Source organism: Aplidium turbinatum, chromosome 4 (assembly GCF_918807975.1).
Source record: "Aplidium turbinatum chromosome 4, kaAplTurb1.1, whole genome shotgun sequence".
NCBI lineage: Eukaryota > Metazoa > Chordata > Ascidiacea > Aplousobranchia > Polyclinidae > Aplidium > Aplidium turbinatum.
Window position 1 is genome coordinate 39,603,290 of NC_137475.1, and position 17,979 is coordinate 39,621,268.

Sequence of the window (17,979 nt, forward strand, 5' to 3'; positions counted from 1 at the left end):
TCTTCAAATGACATGATTTATAAACAACATTCACTCGTATAATAATTTGTTTATTAGACGATTTAATAAACTTTAAAAAGGAAGTTTAGCCTTTGAAGCAAAAAAATATTCACAACATGAGAGTAGAAAAAGTGCAGACTTGTGCATTCAGCACATAATGGAGAAATATCATAGCGACGGTTATTAATGTCAAGTAAGTACGTTTACAACTGCAATAGTTTTAGCTTACGAAATCAAAAGATCTCTTGCTAGTATATTGACTAAATTACACCAGAAAATCAAAATTTGGGTATTTTTTCGTTTCCATCGACAAATTTTAATGAACTTCTCCGTAATCCTGTTGACGGGAAATAAAATTGACTACAAAAAAGACAAAAATAATCCAGGTAGCAAAGGCAGCCACTTTTACACCGTTCAAACGTTAGTGAGTTTCTTTGAAATGTCAGAGAATAAAAAACGGTTCTGTAACATTGACGTTAACTTCTGACAAACAATGCGGCCAAATACATCATGCAAGGGAAGTTTTATCATCAACTCATTTACAACTTGGTACAATAGTAGCATTGATTTAGTTCATAAAAATTCGATTCTCTTGTTTGTTCAATTGAGAATCGTTAAGCGTTTATATGGAATACATTTAAAGCTTTGAAAGGTTTTAACATAATCACCACGTCTCGGCATCAAAACGTAGATTCGAGACCACGTGTCTGTGTCTTTAGCATGGCATGTGTCATTAACGACGTACTTGAAGGTGAACAAGACTATTGACCTTCTTGTCTTGTTGACTTAATTTAAATCTCAAACTATTGGGAATAAGCCTAGATACAACAAAACAAACTCAGTGCAAAAATATGCATTACAAAACACCTTTAGCAACATGTTTCTACAGTATCCATATGCTCTTATTACAAGAGTTTCTTGTCTTTCAAGGTTGCGTTTTCACTTTTGTAATATATCAATAAAATGTGATAATAAGAAACGCTGGAGATAGTTGCTAGATCTTTTGTCTGCTGAGTTTGCCAATACCATTTTCGGGAGGTGTACCAACTCTTACACTAGGACAACTTGACTCGAATGATCAGAAACAATGCTATTTCTACATAGCCACAGTAAGACTGAATATCCTTATTCTGTTAAAACAGACTTTCCCTCTGTTTTTTTGCCTTATCTTTGTGGTTTGCTCGGACACGTTTCTCTGGATACTCTTGACGAGTTTAGCGTTGCTCTGCCATTCAACAGATTTGAACTCGAACTTGAATTTGATGAATTCCTTTCACCCTGAAAACAGTTTTTTACTAGAGTGGTGTGTTAGCGTACTTATAAACATGAGAGCCGTAAGGTGTCGTAAATGTTATTTCAACATATCGTAATATTCCTTAGCACTTTGCTGTAAATAAGGCTTGGTAACCAAGATTTTATTTGTATTTTCATTGCAAGCGCTAATTGTACAAGCAAACTATTCCATACCACATCGGATAAAGCCGTGTATTTGATTTTTATTATTGCTTACTTTGTTCACCACCGATTTTGTTGATTTGCTTTCACTTCTTCTTTGTGCACTGGTGTGGATTTCAGCAATCTTGGTAGATACTTTCCCGGATAACCATATTCTGGGAGATCTCTCAGTTGTGTGAGACGACGACAACGGCCGGCGTGCCAGACTTGTATCTGCATTGATTTCATACAAATTGCTATTCAATCTTATCAGTGCAATGAACATGTTGGCTTCACGTTAGATTAGTTAGCCTATTGTTTTTTTGTAGATGCAATGCAAAGACTACAGGACGCATTCATGATTTTAGTATGTTGCATGTTAATATGCTTTTGCTATCAATGTTTTGTTGTTTAGCGTGCTTATATATATTACATGCATTAAAGCTGAACCCTTAGAATCAACTTGCTCGTACATTCTATCTGGCAAGTTAGTTTTATGAAAAAGAGAATTCTTACACGTAGCAACACTAGTTTTTAATCTAGAATACTCTACCTTCTTTTCTGTTAATCTTGTGAATTTGCTCTTTCGTATTGATCACATCAACTGTGTTATTTGGTCTGTCTGGTTCTTTATTTTCCGCTCGACATTCAAGCAACTTTGTAGCATTAGGTGGATTTTCCACTGTCTTTGTGGGGGTGTATGAGATTGGTATTTTGTGATCTTCTGTGCTTTTCATTCGAGCCGATGTTGGACGTCTGTGTTTTGTTTCTAATAAAGGGCTCTTGACCATTCGATCTAATGGATATGCTACAGTCTGCAAAGCAACAATGACATGTCATGTTATTTCTAATCGCTTCCTGTAAGACCGATCAAAAATGTATAACCCTTTTAAGTTTGATAGGGTACATCATGCACACTCGTTTAATTCTCGGTTTGTCATAACTAGCCTATCAACATGTCGGTCGTTTTTACACTGATCTAACGTTTGAGAGTGTTGAACAAATGTAATAATAGACTGATGTGTCTATTCAGGCACTATATTTGCAAAACGTTTTTCGTTAAAGAGAAACATCTTTTTAGATTTTAAATTTCAAAAAGTATAATTATTATCCTAGTACAAAGAAGCTTGGACGTCCCAGAAAGACGTGAGCTGATACAATAAATGGTGACAAGAAGCGGTAGCAGATGACCAACACTAGCCCCCTAGATCGTGATGGGTGTCCGACGTTTTCTTCGTAAACAGTTCTTCGTAAAGCAATTCTTCGTAAGCAATTTTTCGTAAAACAATTCTTCGTAAACTTAATTCTTTGTAAAACAATTCTTCCCAAAGCATTTATTCGTGCATGCAATGGAGATTTGATGTATACGAAGAAATGCTTTACGAAAAATTCTTTTACGGATTTCATTTCACCAACAACTGTTTACGAACAATTGTTTTACGAAGAATTGCTTACGAAGAATTGCTTTACGAAGAATTGTTTACGAAGAATTCGCCTATAACCATCGTGATGAGTGCAGAGAGCAGACAGAGTATGTGGCTTGCCAGACCCCGTCTTACTCCGACATCTAGGAAATGAGACGTAAAACAGGTAGAAGTGGAATTTTTACTGAAATTGCAGATTTAGACGTTGGATCTGTTACCTTTAATAACGAATACTATCAAAGTAGAATTACCACTAATCGCCACTCACTTTTTGGGGTCTTGAATCGGTTGTATCATGGAAGTGCACATCTGACCCTCCATTAGATTTTATGCGGTCAAATGAAGCTTGTTGCTTTAAATACCTTGAAGCACGTAGAGTAGAATTAGATGGTTTTGGATCTTCAGCACTGACGTTTAAAGACTGTTTTCTGGAACTGGACTGATCGTGGCCCCTTTCATTGAGATCCGACGATTTTGATGCTTCCAAAAATGCGAAGGGATACTAACAAAAAATATGGATGGGTTACACGAAAGCGAAGATATAAATTGGAAATAAAAATACTCAAGTTTTACATTGAAAAGTGGTGTCTTGCATTGATTTTGACTTTCGTAAAAGGTGCTCGAAATATAGCTACTGCGCTCGCTTCGCACAACTAGGTGCTTTTTATCTTGTCAAGCTGCTTGTTTCTCGTAGCTTCACAAATTATTATTAATAATAAAAATTTATTTCACACCAGTTGGGTGCAAAATAAAAAGTCTATAATTGGAGATTTTCAGCCGATTGTCGCAGTACTTCCGGACTGTGCTCTAGCAAGGGATCGAACTCTTTGCAAAACACCGTCTAACACTGCAAAGTGATTTTGTTAGTTACCTTTGAAGCAAAGTTATTGTTGTTTTTATTCGAACTTGTCGTCGTGCTCCGCTGAAGTTTCGACTCTAAAGATTTTACTTCTTCGCGTAAACTGGCGTTGGTTCTTTCCAAACTCTGTGACGAAAAATCGCGTAACAACAAATACAACGAAAATAGTAGAAAAGAAATATCGCAAGAAGATGTTGTGGCTTTGTAGTATCCCAGCCAGGAATTGAGAAAATCGGTGCTTTGAACATTGATTCCCTGTCTGCGTACATCGAATCAATGTGAAAGGAACTGAAGAACTAACTGGGTCTGTATCATGCAATTAAAACCACAGGGTACCAACCAACACTAATTATAACATTGCTTTTTTACCCTTCTAAAAACAAAGCCCTAGCTACGCTGGTGATACTTAGTCTTCTGCGAGTAGCCCCAGTGGAGCATTTCTATTTACTAATAAATTGAATAACAAAAAAAAATTGTACCGATTGTTTCTGTTTGAATTCTTCGCATTGTGCAATGGCCATCTGTTCATTTAATCCAAGAGCAACAAGACGTTTTAGCTTTTCTGTGGATGTGTTTAGCTGCATTTGAAAACATTAGTTCAGTGATGACGTTGTCAATCTTGATTTGTTGTTTCAAGTTTCAGCAACTTGATGTCAGGCTCCATGAACCCAAGGAAATATTTTGATCTAGATCTGCTATTCAAAGTAGCCTGGCCTATTGGCCTATTAGGATGTTTCAGCATTTACACAAATTAAAGGTATGCTGGGAAACACCCATTTTTTCGAATTTTTGTATAGTTTCAATTGTTTACGAAACGTAAAGAGTATTTATGTTGCGTTCAATAAGGTAGGTCTATTCTTGTGTCGTGTGGTAGGTTTGTTTTGAAATTCTCACGTTTTGTTTTGCTGTTTCAGCTTCCTCTTTTGCAATCCGAGCTTCTTTTCCTTTTTTTTCCGTTTCAGTTTCAAGTTGATCTAATCTTTTTTTCAACATTTCAACTTGTTTTCGAAGGCTGTTGCTTAAACTGTCCATTTGGTCAGCTTTTTCCTGCAATCCCGTAGAAAGCAAGAGGTTGGTTTTGCTGGTTAAAATATTGTGTGCCACTTGCTATATTTTTTTTATTGCAAAAACAAATCATTTTCCTCTACTCAGTTGCAATTAGCCTATGTACAACTGTATTTACACTACAAATACGTATCATATTGGTCTTCTCTAGGCTACACAAGATTGTAAATTCATTCGTTACCTTAGATATCATTTGACTAATTGATTCTTCTGCTGTCTCCAATTTTCGGTGTAATGCTTCACTTTTTTCTATGCGCTTTGTTTCAAGAGCTGCGATTTTTTCTTTCAGTTTTAATACTTTTTTGCTTTCCTCGATTGTTTTTTGTGTCATTTCGGTGACCTAAAATTTCAAACAAGCTAAATACAACGTCATCACTTATTTACATCTCCAATGGCAACGACAACTTCCATTTCAATGTCAAATGCTTTCTTCATGCAAATGCAAATAGTAGTGTTGAATACCGTGTGTTTTCTATGCGTCACAGCAGGATAACAAAACGAACATGTTGAAACTAATTCAATAATACAATTTTTTTAACTCTGGTGTATTGACTTTGAAATGCTGCTATGGATATAATAATTACTATATTTCTAAAATACTTCGTCTCATAACCATGTTTTAACGAGATATCGGCCAAATAAATTTAATGGTTCACCTTAGCTCGTTCATCTTCAATAATCTCTTCATAGTGTAAAGACTTTTCTTGCTCCAGCTGTAACTTAGTTTCTAATACGTTTTGGGCTTCTTTGCTTTCATCCGCCACCATGCGGACTTTCTTCAGTTTTTCTTCGCTCAGTTGCAATAGCTTTTCTGATTCGTCAACTTTTTCGAGTCTTATACGGAATTCCTTGTCGCAAAATAAGTGATTTCAAGGCTTTAAATTTTACACATGAGATAATTCATAAAAAGATGATTTACATTGTCGGATAATATTATTGGTTTACGGTTACAATAGAATATTATTTTGTCATACCCGAACTGCTACCACTCTTTACCTATGGGGCCATCAAGCCACACCAATTTGTCCAACTCCAATTTGCCAAAAAAAGCAGACAAACTGTTAGTCATTTGTCCATGGACTGCACTGCCCGGTGGTACACTGCACTGCCCGGTGGTACACTAATGCGGAAATATAATTAAAAACTGGCAACTAGTTTAAGTGTGAAAATGCCACACGAAACCACTACACAATACTACAAAACACTATCAGTTTAATTTTATAGTCTTGTGCTTTATCCATACCTCTGATTGCTGTTTCATTTTGTCGACCTTCTTGCGTTCCATCTCAAACAGTTGTTGAACTTCGTCAAGTCGGAACATTGCTTCTTCGACACATCTCTCTGCGTCAATTCTGTTACGCACGCCTTGACGTAACGTTTCAAGTTCTTTTCGCAAACTAGCAGTTTTATTTAGTTCTTGTTGTAGTGTTTCTTTGAGTTCTTTGCAATCTTCATGAGCCTGAAAATTTATTCTGTGATTATTCATTATGATATTGATAAAGCTTTTTCTTACTTGCCCTGAGTTAATGCCTCATACCGTACAAAAGAAATATCATCGACAGCGTTAAATTTCATAGGCTGAGTGGCCGTGTGGTTGAATTGCCTAATTCTAACCGATGCTGGAAAGGAGGTTTGCTAGGATTGGTTACATACTTTCTTTGCACGTAACCTAAATCTTTTTAACCACTAGGCAATGTAGGGCTGTAGGCATATGCTTAAAGTCGATTAAAATACATGCATGTGCTTGGTGTGCTGATAGTGTGAATGTAACCCGTCTAAGCCTAATGTCCTTAAAACTCATTCCAGTCTTTCTATTTAGTTATGGATTATAATTACATAGTTACACATATATGTGCTCCGGTGGTTTATATATTTGTTTTTATTTCAAACATATTGGAATAAACCTGGAGAGTTGGTTTATAGACCAGCTTCTAGATTTACTCCAGTCTTTGTATTTAGTTATGGTTTCCTTATAAGCACCATAGTAACAACTAAAAGTTTTTTTTATATGATCATGATGCGTCAAACTTTATTGTATCAGTATCACGACTCTTGTAATGTGATATTCTTTCTGTTTGTGTATATTCTTTGAGTTTGTGTGCTTGGTCGAACGAATCTGATGGAAACCTTTAGATACAATCTTTGTTATGCTCATTGAGTTGAAAGATATATTCGTTACATATGTATATATACAGTACACACTACACAGTCAAAATCAAGGCCTCTTTTTATAATAACACACGTATGTGCTCCGGTGGTTTATACATTTGTTTTTGTTTCAAACATATTGGAATAAACCTGGAAAGTTGATTTGTAGACCAATTTTTAGATTTACTCCATGCTTCTCCAAGGTCCATACTGATTTAACACACTTATATACATTTTCTTTAAACAAGTTGCATGTAGCATTTGCTTTCATACGATCAATTTAGTATAACAATGCTTACCTGTGTGTATATTTTTTCAGCTTCTTGCATACCAGCCACTGTCTTTCTAAGTAATTCTACTTCTTCTAGAAGATCTTCATATCTTTCTTCTTGCTCTAATTTTTCTTTAATTCGCAGTAGCTGGTCGTCAGTTTTTCGAAGATTTTTGTCAACCGACTTGAGTTTTCTCATTTGTCTACCAAGGCTTTTTATCTGAAAGTAAACAGTAATTTGAAACCACAGATCATCATACCAGGACTAGACATTATTTGGTTCCACTGTGTTTATGACTTTTGACTTACTTTTTCTTCTTTTTGCTTTGTCTTGGCTTCTTCTGCTACTAATTTTTCCTTTAAAGCCTCATAATCCTTGTAAGATTGATTTGTTTGTTCTTCCAATTCGTTTTCTAATTGTATGGCGTGCTCCTTTTCTGTCGCGGCTATCGTTTCCGACTCATTGACCTGGCAAAAAGTGAGTGCTCTTAGCATGATAGTCTGTAACCTTGAAGAATACATTTCATTTTCAGTCAAGATTCACAGTTCATCCAACACATGTTCCGTCAAAGAATGCATCCTTAGTCTTTACTTACTAGCCTATAGTCCACACGATGTGCCATGGACTTTGATGCGCAACCAACGTAAACGATATTTAAGCACATTTTATTGTTCAAATCCTCACGTGGATGAACAGCAAGAAAGAACTGTACACTGTCATCAGTGTATCAAAGCTGATGTTGGATACTCTATAAAATTGTTGGTTCGACTTCGACATACATCGAGAGCTGTGTGTTGGTGAGACACTTCCCAGACAGCAAATCAGCCATTTTTCACATTGATTCAAGGTCTGTAGACGATAAAAAACGACTGACTTGCTGACGCAGTTATTGCTGTGAAGGCCCAACGACGAGTCTCAGTCACCTCTCAGCATATCTGCTCCTACGTGCTGTTGTACTTTATAATTATTGTTACGAAAAAATAGTAATGTTAACTCGAAAATAGTAAGTGTTATATCCGATAAGGCCTTTAAATGGGGTCTGCTACTATTCGGTGAGTCCGATTCGGTGAGTTCGATTCGGTGAGTTCCTAACCTCTAACCCCTAATCCTAAAACGGCAATGATAATTAGGCTACGGTACCTGATAATTTAAAAAAAAAATTGAAAAAATCACCAAATAGGGATCGGACACACCAAAACGGGCCATTCCGCTTTAAATGCTAGTTTGATATTTCCATCTGAATTGAACGGTTATCATGGTTTATTTTAAATACGTTTTATTACGCAACTAAACTGATTGTTTTCGTGCAAGTTGTGTTTGTTCACGTAACTTGTTCGAATCACTTTTAATTAGTATTTTTTGAAAGCTGGGAATACCTTCCATTAATATTATATAACAACAGCCCCTTTCAATCATGAATTATTTTTTTTCACTTTTTTTATTATTTTTTGTGTAATTCTGGGTAAATTGAGTACACTGAACATGATTAACCACATTTTGTATTCCAAAAATTTTTACTTTGGCAGAAATTGCTTGTATCATATATGATACAATATGACTACATGGGTGCAAAATGACAAAATTGTGTCTTACAACAAAACACAGGATATGTAAGAAGTGATAACATTTTAGCTTACATTTATAGGTTAGAAAGCTTACATTGCATTTACTACCAAACTGCAAGACATTATAACTTGTTTTTTTTGCATTTTGCAACTCCCCTGCAGGCAGCTCTCCCCCAAAATTTTACCAAGCATTGGCTAAAAAGCCTTTGGCTTACCCAAAAAAAGAAGCAAATAGCAGAAAATGATCCTAACAAACATGTTACATACACACATTAGATATACAATGAATGGAAGTGATGAAAACAGTTTCTATTTTAGCTCAAACATGCATTTTATGCAAAATTTTGATGTGCAACAAGTATCTTTCATTTTATTTTCCACAACCATAGAGTCATTCTGTATCATATTTGATACACATGTCAAAAAGTACCAATAATTTATGAGAATCTAGTCCAATACCTGCTAAATAACATGGTACGAAGTCTCTAATGTCCCCCCACTACAAATCGAAACATTTCAAGCTGTACAGATGGAAATACAGGGCTAAGTTGACATGCACATAGCCTAAGTCAACAACCTTGTACTTTGACCACCAGTAATTCTTGCCAAGCAGGAAATCACTCGTCACACTTGATTGAATTTCATTCCCACACTCATTCAGGCATGATACCAAGTTAGTTGACAAATAAAAAATAATAAGGGGCTGCAGAACAAGACTTTGAAAAATGTATCATATATGATACAAGATGAATGAAAGGGTTAACAGTAGTGATGCAATTTTATTTTAAATATTTTATTATATATAAACAATATATTGCATGTCCCTGTCGACAATATCGATCCCAGGTTTTGTTGCTACAAAATACAGTGTACATATGACATATTGAAGTTCACGGTCTTTGATGCCTTTGTCTATTGCTAGTTATAATATGTAATACATTTTGCCAGTGTCTGCTACATCAGAAAGATCTAATAGCAAGAAATTGTGTTACATTTTATTAATGTATCCAGCCAGCAAAACCCGTTGTTTTTACCTTGATTCAACGTCTTCATATGTTGAATCAATGTAAAAACGACTGGTTTGCTTGCTGGGCGTAGTTGCCCACATATTTCAAACCTTCGAATGCAGATCTTCTACTTGCTGTCGAAGAGTTGCTGTCAGCTGCCTTTCTTTATCGAGTGCTTCCAGCTGTTGATGCCTTTCTTCTACAAGCTCGAGAGAAAGACTTTTAAGTCGCAATACCTCATCCTGCATGACAGTCATACAACTTGAGATAATAAAACACAATGGCTATACTCCAGTCTTAGCAAGCTTCGTTGAATCTTTGTGCGTATTTCCTAAAACTTAAACACCAAGCCAGTGTCACAATGTTTTCTACTTGATTTTTTTTATACCAAAAAGATTCAAAGGTCTAATATTGTTAACAGGGAAATCAGCTACTGCTTGTTGCGTCATGGCTTAGACAATATAGACTAATAGTTTTATCAGATAAAAATTCTAAATAACCATCACAAAATCTTAATTGTAGGTCATATCACCTTGTTTTCTTTTAATTTTCTTGTTAATTCTTTTTCTTTTATATCTCGAGTTGCCTTTTCTTCTTCAATTAATTGCCTTAGCCTTTCGCGGTCATGTTCTAAACAATTTCATTAAAACAGAGAAAAATAAACATGTTGGCATTGAAACATGTAGTAGAACCATTCAATTTTTGTTTATCAATAGTTGCCATTGAAACAAGTTGTCCGAATCCACAATTTTGATCGCGCTTTCAATGTGATCTACAAATTAAAATTTTATTTAACTTGCCAATTATGGACTGAAATTCCGTTTTAATTTTTAAGTTGCTAAAACTACCTTTCAACTGCAACTTACCTAGAAGATTGACAAAGTCGTCAGATTTCATTATGTACTCTTGATGCTTCTGCTTCTCTTCTTCTGTTTCAACGGACAGCCTTCTATATTTATCCACAGAGGCAAGGTGCATATGGTGTAACTTTTTGTACTGCTCTTTTTGTTGCTATCAAATACACAAAGCACGATTTTAATTCTCTTCAACGTGTACAAGATGTGCTTCTTCGTTTAAAGCTTTTACTACGGTACTTCACAGAAATACTCTCTTTCCAAATGATCAACTGACAATTGTGCTCAACGGTTTGAGCCTACCCTCTTATACTTCTGTGGATTGAAGGGCTTAATCTGGATTATGTTAAATTTACTATTGTAACTAAAAAAAGCACGCTGTGTCTCCGCTTGTGGACTGGAAAAATGATTTCGTGTAATGTTTCAAGCAGTTGCACAAGAAAATATTGTTCATTGAAACAGAACATCGTTTCGTAAGTAATGTAACTTCTTAAATATACATTTCCTGGTGCCTATTGTTGAGATTGTTGACTTACATGACTACTTTTGTACTGACGTCGGACAAGCTTTTGTCTGGCTCCGTTCGTGAATATATGAAATTGTGAACAATAGGTCACTTGTATTATTTTCATCACCTGTATTATATTCTTCAGTTGATCCTTTGATTCTTCACAAACATCGTCGTCCGATGTCATTTCCAATGTTGCAGAGTCCCTCTGTAGCGCTTTGAGTGGCTGACTTGTTAACCCGTATCTTTTTTAAAAACAATATTTAGTGATTTACTGATGCAGCAATGAAAACGATACACCAGTTCTGAGAATTTTTATTGACATGCAATTTTTTGTTACCTTGTGTCGGTATTTTGTGCGCATTCCGACTTTAAGATTGCTATCACTTCGTCCCTTGCTTGCAATTCACCCTCGAACACGCTCAAGAGTTTTAGCAACTCCTCTCTGCTGAGATTGATGTTTGGTTCATCGTAGTTATGGGTCGGAGAACCCTCACCATTGCTAAACTTCCCATTGTTTGTTGTTGCACTGGGGTACTTTTTCGAAATGTCTTCTTTCGTGACTTGAGTGCTTATGTGTTCATCTACAGTAGTAGTTGATTATAGCAGCGCTTAGTTTGGTTTTCAGCAACAAATTCAGTGTATATCATGCTTTATGAAATGTGCAGAGCTTAGAACGCAGACAAAACCCAGAAACAGTACGGATTTAATATATCAACAAAGTTGAAGCTGTTAAATGTCATGATGTTGTTAGCTTTTAATCTAATGCTGTGGCAGATCTAGGAGGGGGATTGGGGGACGATCACCGCCCTAAAACACACAAAAGTAACTTTATTCACGATGCATATGCAAGGTCGAATTAATGGAGACCTACATATCATTGTGTTTTGTTGAAATCGCCCCTCCCCACCCCAAAGGCTACTTTCTGAATCCGCCCCTGATCTGATGCAACAGTAAACACACGAATGATATAGTGATCATGAAAAAAGTTAATCTCAAAGTTTACTGACTAACCGCATACAAATATCAAGTGCATTGCGGTAGGTAAAGGTATAGTTTCCTGTTTGAATTGTTATTGAACTTACCTTTTTCGAAACGCTTTTTTCCGCCTTTTTTCACTTTTCCTGAATCCGAGTTTTGCGACTTTGATGAAATACTTGTGACCTAATGGAAAACGATTTTACACATTATTCAACAATTACTACAACATAAATTTGCGAAACTGCTTTATATTTAGTTGGTCACAGCAACGTGTGTTGTATACTAATCTTATTTTGGTAGCTATTAGTGCAAGGCTGCTGGTAGATTGGTGTTTGTAAAAACAGTGAAAGGTTTTTTGTTTTTCAAACCAGAAGTTTTTTACTCTGCTCAACTCACCTCAAAGTCAAAATGTATATCTTGAAGGCTATCTTCCATTGTTGTGCCAGAATACCATCAAGTTATTTTACTCAAAACATCACTTTGTCGAACCTGAGTTGCTGTATATTATCTTCACTAAATTTGTGTTAAGTTTGTTGTGCAGCATATCTTTTATTTGATGTGTAATACAACATAAGTTATCCCGTGAAGCTTAAATGCTTCTGGAGGGTATACCTTACAGAAAAGCGGTTTTTAAGGTTGGGAAGCTGCATGGTTTTCGGAAAGTACTTTGTTATAGCAAGCAAACTGGTTTTTTGGCATTGATTTAACCGGAGCTGTCGTTGAATCAACGTAAAAAAGTAATAGTTGCTGATTGGGGTTATGTTTTGATTAAACCAATGCGCGGCGACTATCTATGCAAGCTACAGCTAGATATTTCATCGGTTGAAGGAAGTGCTCAGTTGCAGTAATAAAAAGGCTGGTATTCTATTGGATGTGCTCGCTCGATTATTTTCATGTTAGATATTATGATAATTTCAAAAATTTATGTTTCTTACTTCAACTCTGGCAAACAAAAACACACTTATCACTGTATAAATGGGAGACCTTGAATACCACTGCTTTCATTTTGGTAGATTTAGAAATTGTAGAGGTATTCTCATTTGAATATCAGTTTACTTTTAGGAGTTGCTTTAGCTGGTACAGTGTTGATATGTTTACATTGTTTAGTCTTTCTTGTGGGCGTCTGGGGTTTTGTTTGTTGTTTCTAGCTGTCAACTCAAAATAATTTTTTTACATTCATTCAACGTCTGCATTTGCTAAATCAATTTTAAAAAAATTCGATTTGCTAGCTGAGCCCAAATCTCTTCACCCTCTGGTTGATTACGTTCTAACGTATGCCTTACATGTTTGGTTCATAGCGTATTTTCTTTTATAAATGTACCAATACAATGATGCACTTTACCTCTGGTGAGGTTTACGGTTTGCAACTTCACATTACAGTGCTTCAAAACTGTTTTCTAGTCTATTCAATTTCAAACTATCAACTTGCCTACTGTCATGCACTAGCTTGCTACATATTTAACCCTTTCGGAAATGCTGCTCGCGACGCTTCGTTTAAAGTCATTTACGTCATCTGCCATCTACTGACTTGTGTACAAACCGGGTTCTTACTGTTAAGAAACGATCTGCTTATGCGTTGCATTCGTTATGATTGAATCCGATGTTTATTTTACGCGTGCGGATATCAATAAATATCCAACAGGATTGTAGGATTGGTTTATGTGAATAGGACATGTTTTATTTTACATCTCCTCGAGTATTCCGGTGCGCTGCGCTAATGACGTAATATACTCTCTGTTCAATCAGCCAAAGTCACGTGATGTTCTTGCAAGCTGGCAACAGTTACTTCCTGGATAACCTCATATTGCTGCTTCGCAATCAAAATCTTGCCATGAATTGAAAAAAATCAAAGCTTATATCACATTGATCCAACATCTATATATTGTAGTGAAGAGTTATCAATGGCCCGTATAGCTATATCGCAACCACACTTGCGATGTGTCCAGTTTTTGAAAAGGAAACCTTGTTGCTAGATTGCAAATGCTGTCACTTAGAATCAACTATCCGTATCCTTACAAGTGAAACTAACGTTGCTGACTTTGATTTTGATCAACTCTTGCTGAATTTACAATCTTAAACACTCATTATCACCCCTCCAGGCGCTAGAAGAGCGTTTACATTGATGTATTGAAGCAGTAACTTCGCACCCTTTCCATTGTTTATTCCGCATAGTTTTTTTTTAACTTTTCTTACCATAATGCACGTATCTAAACATATCCCTCAAACAAATATTTCATCAGAAAGATAACGAAGTAGGAAGTTAAAGTGGCATCTGGTATGCCATTGCTTCCTATTCGATTTTGTCGTATAATTTCTATCTTGCTTCTTCAATCTTTGCTGTGCTAGTGCCACTGTTAATATCTTCATCGATATATCGGTGAGTCATTTTTTTTTCACAAAAAGCTTCTAATGTACTACTAAGTACACGATTTATCTTCGTTCCGTTACTAAAAAGACTATCATCGTCAGTTGATTTTGTAACATATTAAATGAATCTGATTCAGTCACAAATTACGATATAATCAGATCATATTCACAATGCTTGCAGTTGCTTCAAGAACCTAGCAAGACTTCAATTAACGCTTGTTCGCAATTCTTTATTCTTTTGTAACGACACGCTTTCTTGCAACATCTTCGCCATAGTTTCACGCATTTCTAATATTTAAGCGATTCAGTCAGCTGACTGATTCCTTTTATGAGCCGCGCTTGTAAAATTGGTTTAAAGTTACATTGTCATTCCGATTCGGTGTATGTTTGTCATATTGAGATCGCGAATTTCATATCAAGCATTGTTTTTTTATTGTCACTACAATGTCATAATTTCAATGCAATGTCACTCTATCAATAGGTCTTCAAAAGGTGAACTTTTTGGAATCACAGTTCGGTGTACATCCAACTGTTGGTTGATCAATTTGATCTTATAATCCGGTCGAAATTTCAAGAATACGACTTGAACTAATTAAGATCCATTGATGGGTTTAGTTTCTAAACCAACTGATTTATTTCTATGCTTTTTCATTTTGCTGTTAATGGTTTGTTGCGTTGCTAAAAACCAAGTGAAATGTTTATATACTCAAGCTCAAGTTGTAGAAGTGATTATTTTTCTAGGTTTTGAAACCCAGTTTTGTTTGTTTTTGCATAAAAGTATTTTGTCATCAAATTTGTTTCTTTTCTAAAGTCGTTAAATTTCAAAGCTGTTGGATGTGATCTACAAAAGTTGATTAGTTGTTAGTATTGGACTGAGAACACAGAAGATGAATAGAAACGATATTTTCGTGCGATAGATAGGCAAGAATAACTTATCCATCAATCTTTATCGTTCTTCTACATGCCAACAACTAGAAATTATGGTTGCTTGTCTAGACGTGCTATGCATTCGTAAGCATACGCTGCTACGTCACCAACAAACGCAATATTCTTTCATGTCGGCGAACATTTCCTAAACATAAAACGTGAAATAACTTGCACACAAAAATTCGTATTGCAATGTGGATGAAATGTTGTTTGGCTTTGGAAAGCGCAGGAGTGAAGTTTTAAGCTTCCTTTTCTATAGATAGCCGAGATTCCGGTGTTTTTCATGACACCTCTCTTTGAAAAAGAGTTTTGCTGTATCCAGTTACAAAATTGTTTTGTCTTTTGTGTGGCTGTAAAACATAGTCCAGTAATAGACAACATGCCGCTGTCTTGTTTTTCTTTGTTCCTTGATGAGTCAAATTTTTATGTCACGCGTGTTCAGTTTTGCAATAGTAAATAAGAAGTGGGAAGTCACAGTGGTGTAATTCAGGTATTGTTTGTGTTCAAGCTAATTTAAATATTTATTGTTTATTACGGTAATTTGTAAGTGATCTTGACCTGAACAGCCTCATCAGCGCCAAACAGTTGAAAAAACAAAGATTTATTGGGCTCACCATGGCTACCTAAAGATACGGCCTGATTTGTCACATTTTGCAGAAATTTCCAGATTTTTTTAACTTTGGGCGACTGTTTAAATAAATTTTTTTTAAAATTATATTTTTACGCTTTCTTTACTGTTTTTCTCAGATGACACAATAGGTTTTAACATCCTTACATGTTGAAAAACAAAGAAAATTTGATTTTGAACATTTTAGACTGTTAATTTTTCAATAACAGTCTGATTGAGCGTTTTTCAACTTATTTTTTCTCATTTGCTACTGCTTCCCCAAGACAACATAAAGCTTTTATATCATTAGGAGACAACAAAAAGTAAAAAAATCTCAGAAAATGTCAGTCAAACACTAGCAGTAGCTGTAATCAAAATCTACAAAAATGTGACAAATTAGGCCGCATCTCCAGGTGGCCATGGGCTCACCATAAACGATTTTCAGATGCTTCTGAAAAACTCTATCCTGTTCATATATCCTTGCATTTAAATTGTATTGATGTTTTTATCAAGTATTCCTAGCAATTCTAACAAAGTTGTAACATACCTTATTTTTCTTTGATCGAAACATACTTTGTTAGTGTCGTCTCAGCAGATGGGTTAACTTTTTGCTTGGACTCGTTGATTGACAGTTATGTAGTGAGATCCACATTTGACGTCACGATGATGCTTGGTTGTTCGCTAGTTCATGGAATATTGTTCTAACTTGATTGTCACATGTCCTACACTTCAGTTGTTACCACACCCTGTTAGTGTTTCACAGCAGTCTTTTAACATAAATATAAATTATGAATTAATTATTACTGCACAACGATTATTTGATTATTGTATACCTTTATTTACACTATGAATGCAGACATAAAACATATGAAGCGACCGTTGCAGAGCATTGTTGTATAGACGATTATCTCACACTTTTCTGTACGTGAAACTGCGGAAAAGCGAAAGTAACTGCTAGTAAAGCAACTACTGCTAGTAAATATGCATGTCACAACTCTCTTTGCATTTTTTTCATGCTTGCTTATTAAATTTCTAAAGGAGTTTTTCCACAAATTAAGCCTTATGTATCTATTACTTCCTAATCCATTTCTGAAGGGTAGTTATGTGCGAAGTAAAGAGATTTAACAAATTCAGCTTTGCTTTCCCTGTGATATGAACGATAAGCAATAAGTATTATTAGGAAGAAATCGGACAGTTCTATTTAATACTCAATAATCAGTTTTTTTGTTTGTCATACTGCTTCGTTCGGAAACGCTAGATCCCAACCTTATCTCAAATCATCACTGTTGTTTTTCTGTTTTCAATGCAAGCACTTTTGACGTCATTCAATACTATATCCTCCGCTGTTGCTGACATTAGCCTAACCTACGAATCAACACGGGTCCTGCACCTCAAGTATTAACCGATACGGTTATAGACTCAGTCGCACACGCGCATCCAATGCAGTTTGCGCGTTCTAATTAAATTTACTTCTTTTGCTATCTGCATCATTAAATTAACTTGCGCAGGGCAAATTATGATTGCATAAGAAAAGTCGATGAACAAGAACGGACCGTTCACTTGCATTTTAAGCGATGTTTTGGGTTCCCGAACTGCTGTATTGTTTCGAATGTTGCGCGTCATTTCGCAGCTGTCTTGTTGTGTCAGTTATTTTGCATCTTGATATGGAGGATGTCGTTCACTACTTACGCTCTGCTCTTGACAGCCAACTTATGCTGTTGGGCTGGCTGACAGCTGAGAGAATCACTTACAAAAACGAAATATATATGCTGCACTTCTTTTAAGTTTACGTTTGTTCCTAGAATTCTTACCATATACCGGCACTTAAGTATTTGGTGTCGCGCTTGTTTTTTTGATTTAACATTTTTTATGAAAATTTGTTTGCATAGGCTATTTGTAATTGCAATCCACATTTCGTATGTGGATGTACTGCACACAATACTTTTCTAGTTTTGCTTTTC

At 35.7% G+C, this 17,979-nt stretch overlaps 2 protein-coding genes across 4 annotated transcripts in view; one reads left to right on the forward strand and one right to left on the reverse strand.

The window, feature by feature from the left end:
• LOC145769540 (protein CMSS1-like) overlaps positions 1-17,979 on the forward strand; it is a 58,635-nt gene that overhangs the window by 20,482 nt on the left and 20,174 nt on the right. The window lies entirely within an intron of this gene.
• LOC145769306 (uncharacterized) lies at positions 43-16,765 on the reverse strand. 2 transcript variants are annotated; one of them, XM_082580898.1, is made up of 19 exons: positions 16,566-16,765; positions 12,222-12,300; positions 11,477-11,720; positions 11,264-11,381; positions 10,641-10,785; positions 10,307-10,404; positions 9,885-10,016; positions 7,511-7,669; positions 7,230-7,421; positions 6,026-6,241; positions 5,439-5,630; positions 4,964-5,122; positions 4,612-4,764; positions 4,197-4,295; positions 3,730-3,843; positions 3,127-3,360; positions 1,988-2,249; positions 1,511-1,668; positions 43-1,278 (listed from the first exon to the last, which is right to left on the reverse strand). In XM_082580898.1, the coding sequence occupies exons 1-19, from the start codon at positions 16,587-16,589 to the stop codon at positions 1,165-1,167; spliced, it is 2,892 nt and encodes a 963-aa protein (XP_082437024.1). In that variant the 5' UTR covers positions 16,590-16,765; the 3' UTR covers positions 43-1,164. The 2 variants fall into 2 exon arrangements, with proteins under 2 accessions (XP_082437024.1, XP_082437023.1); XM_082580897.1 differs by lacking the exon at positions 16,566-16,765 and adding an exon at positions 12,514-12,694.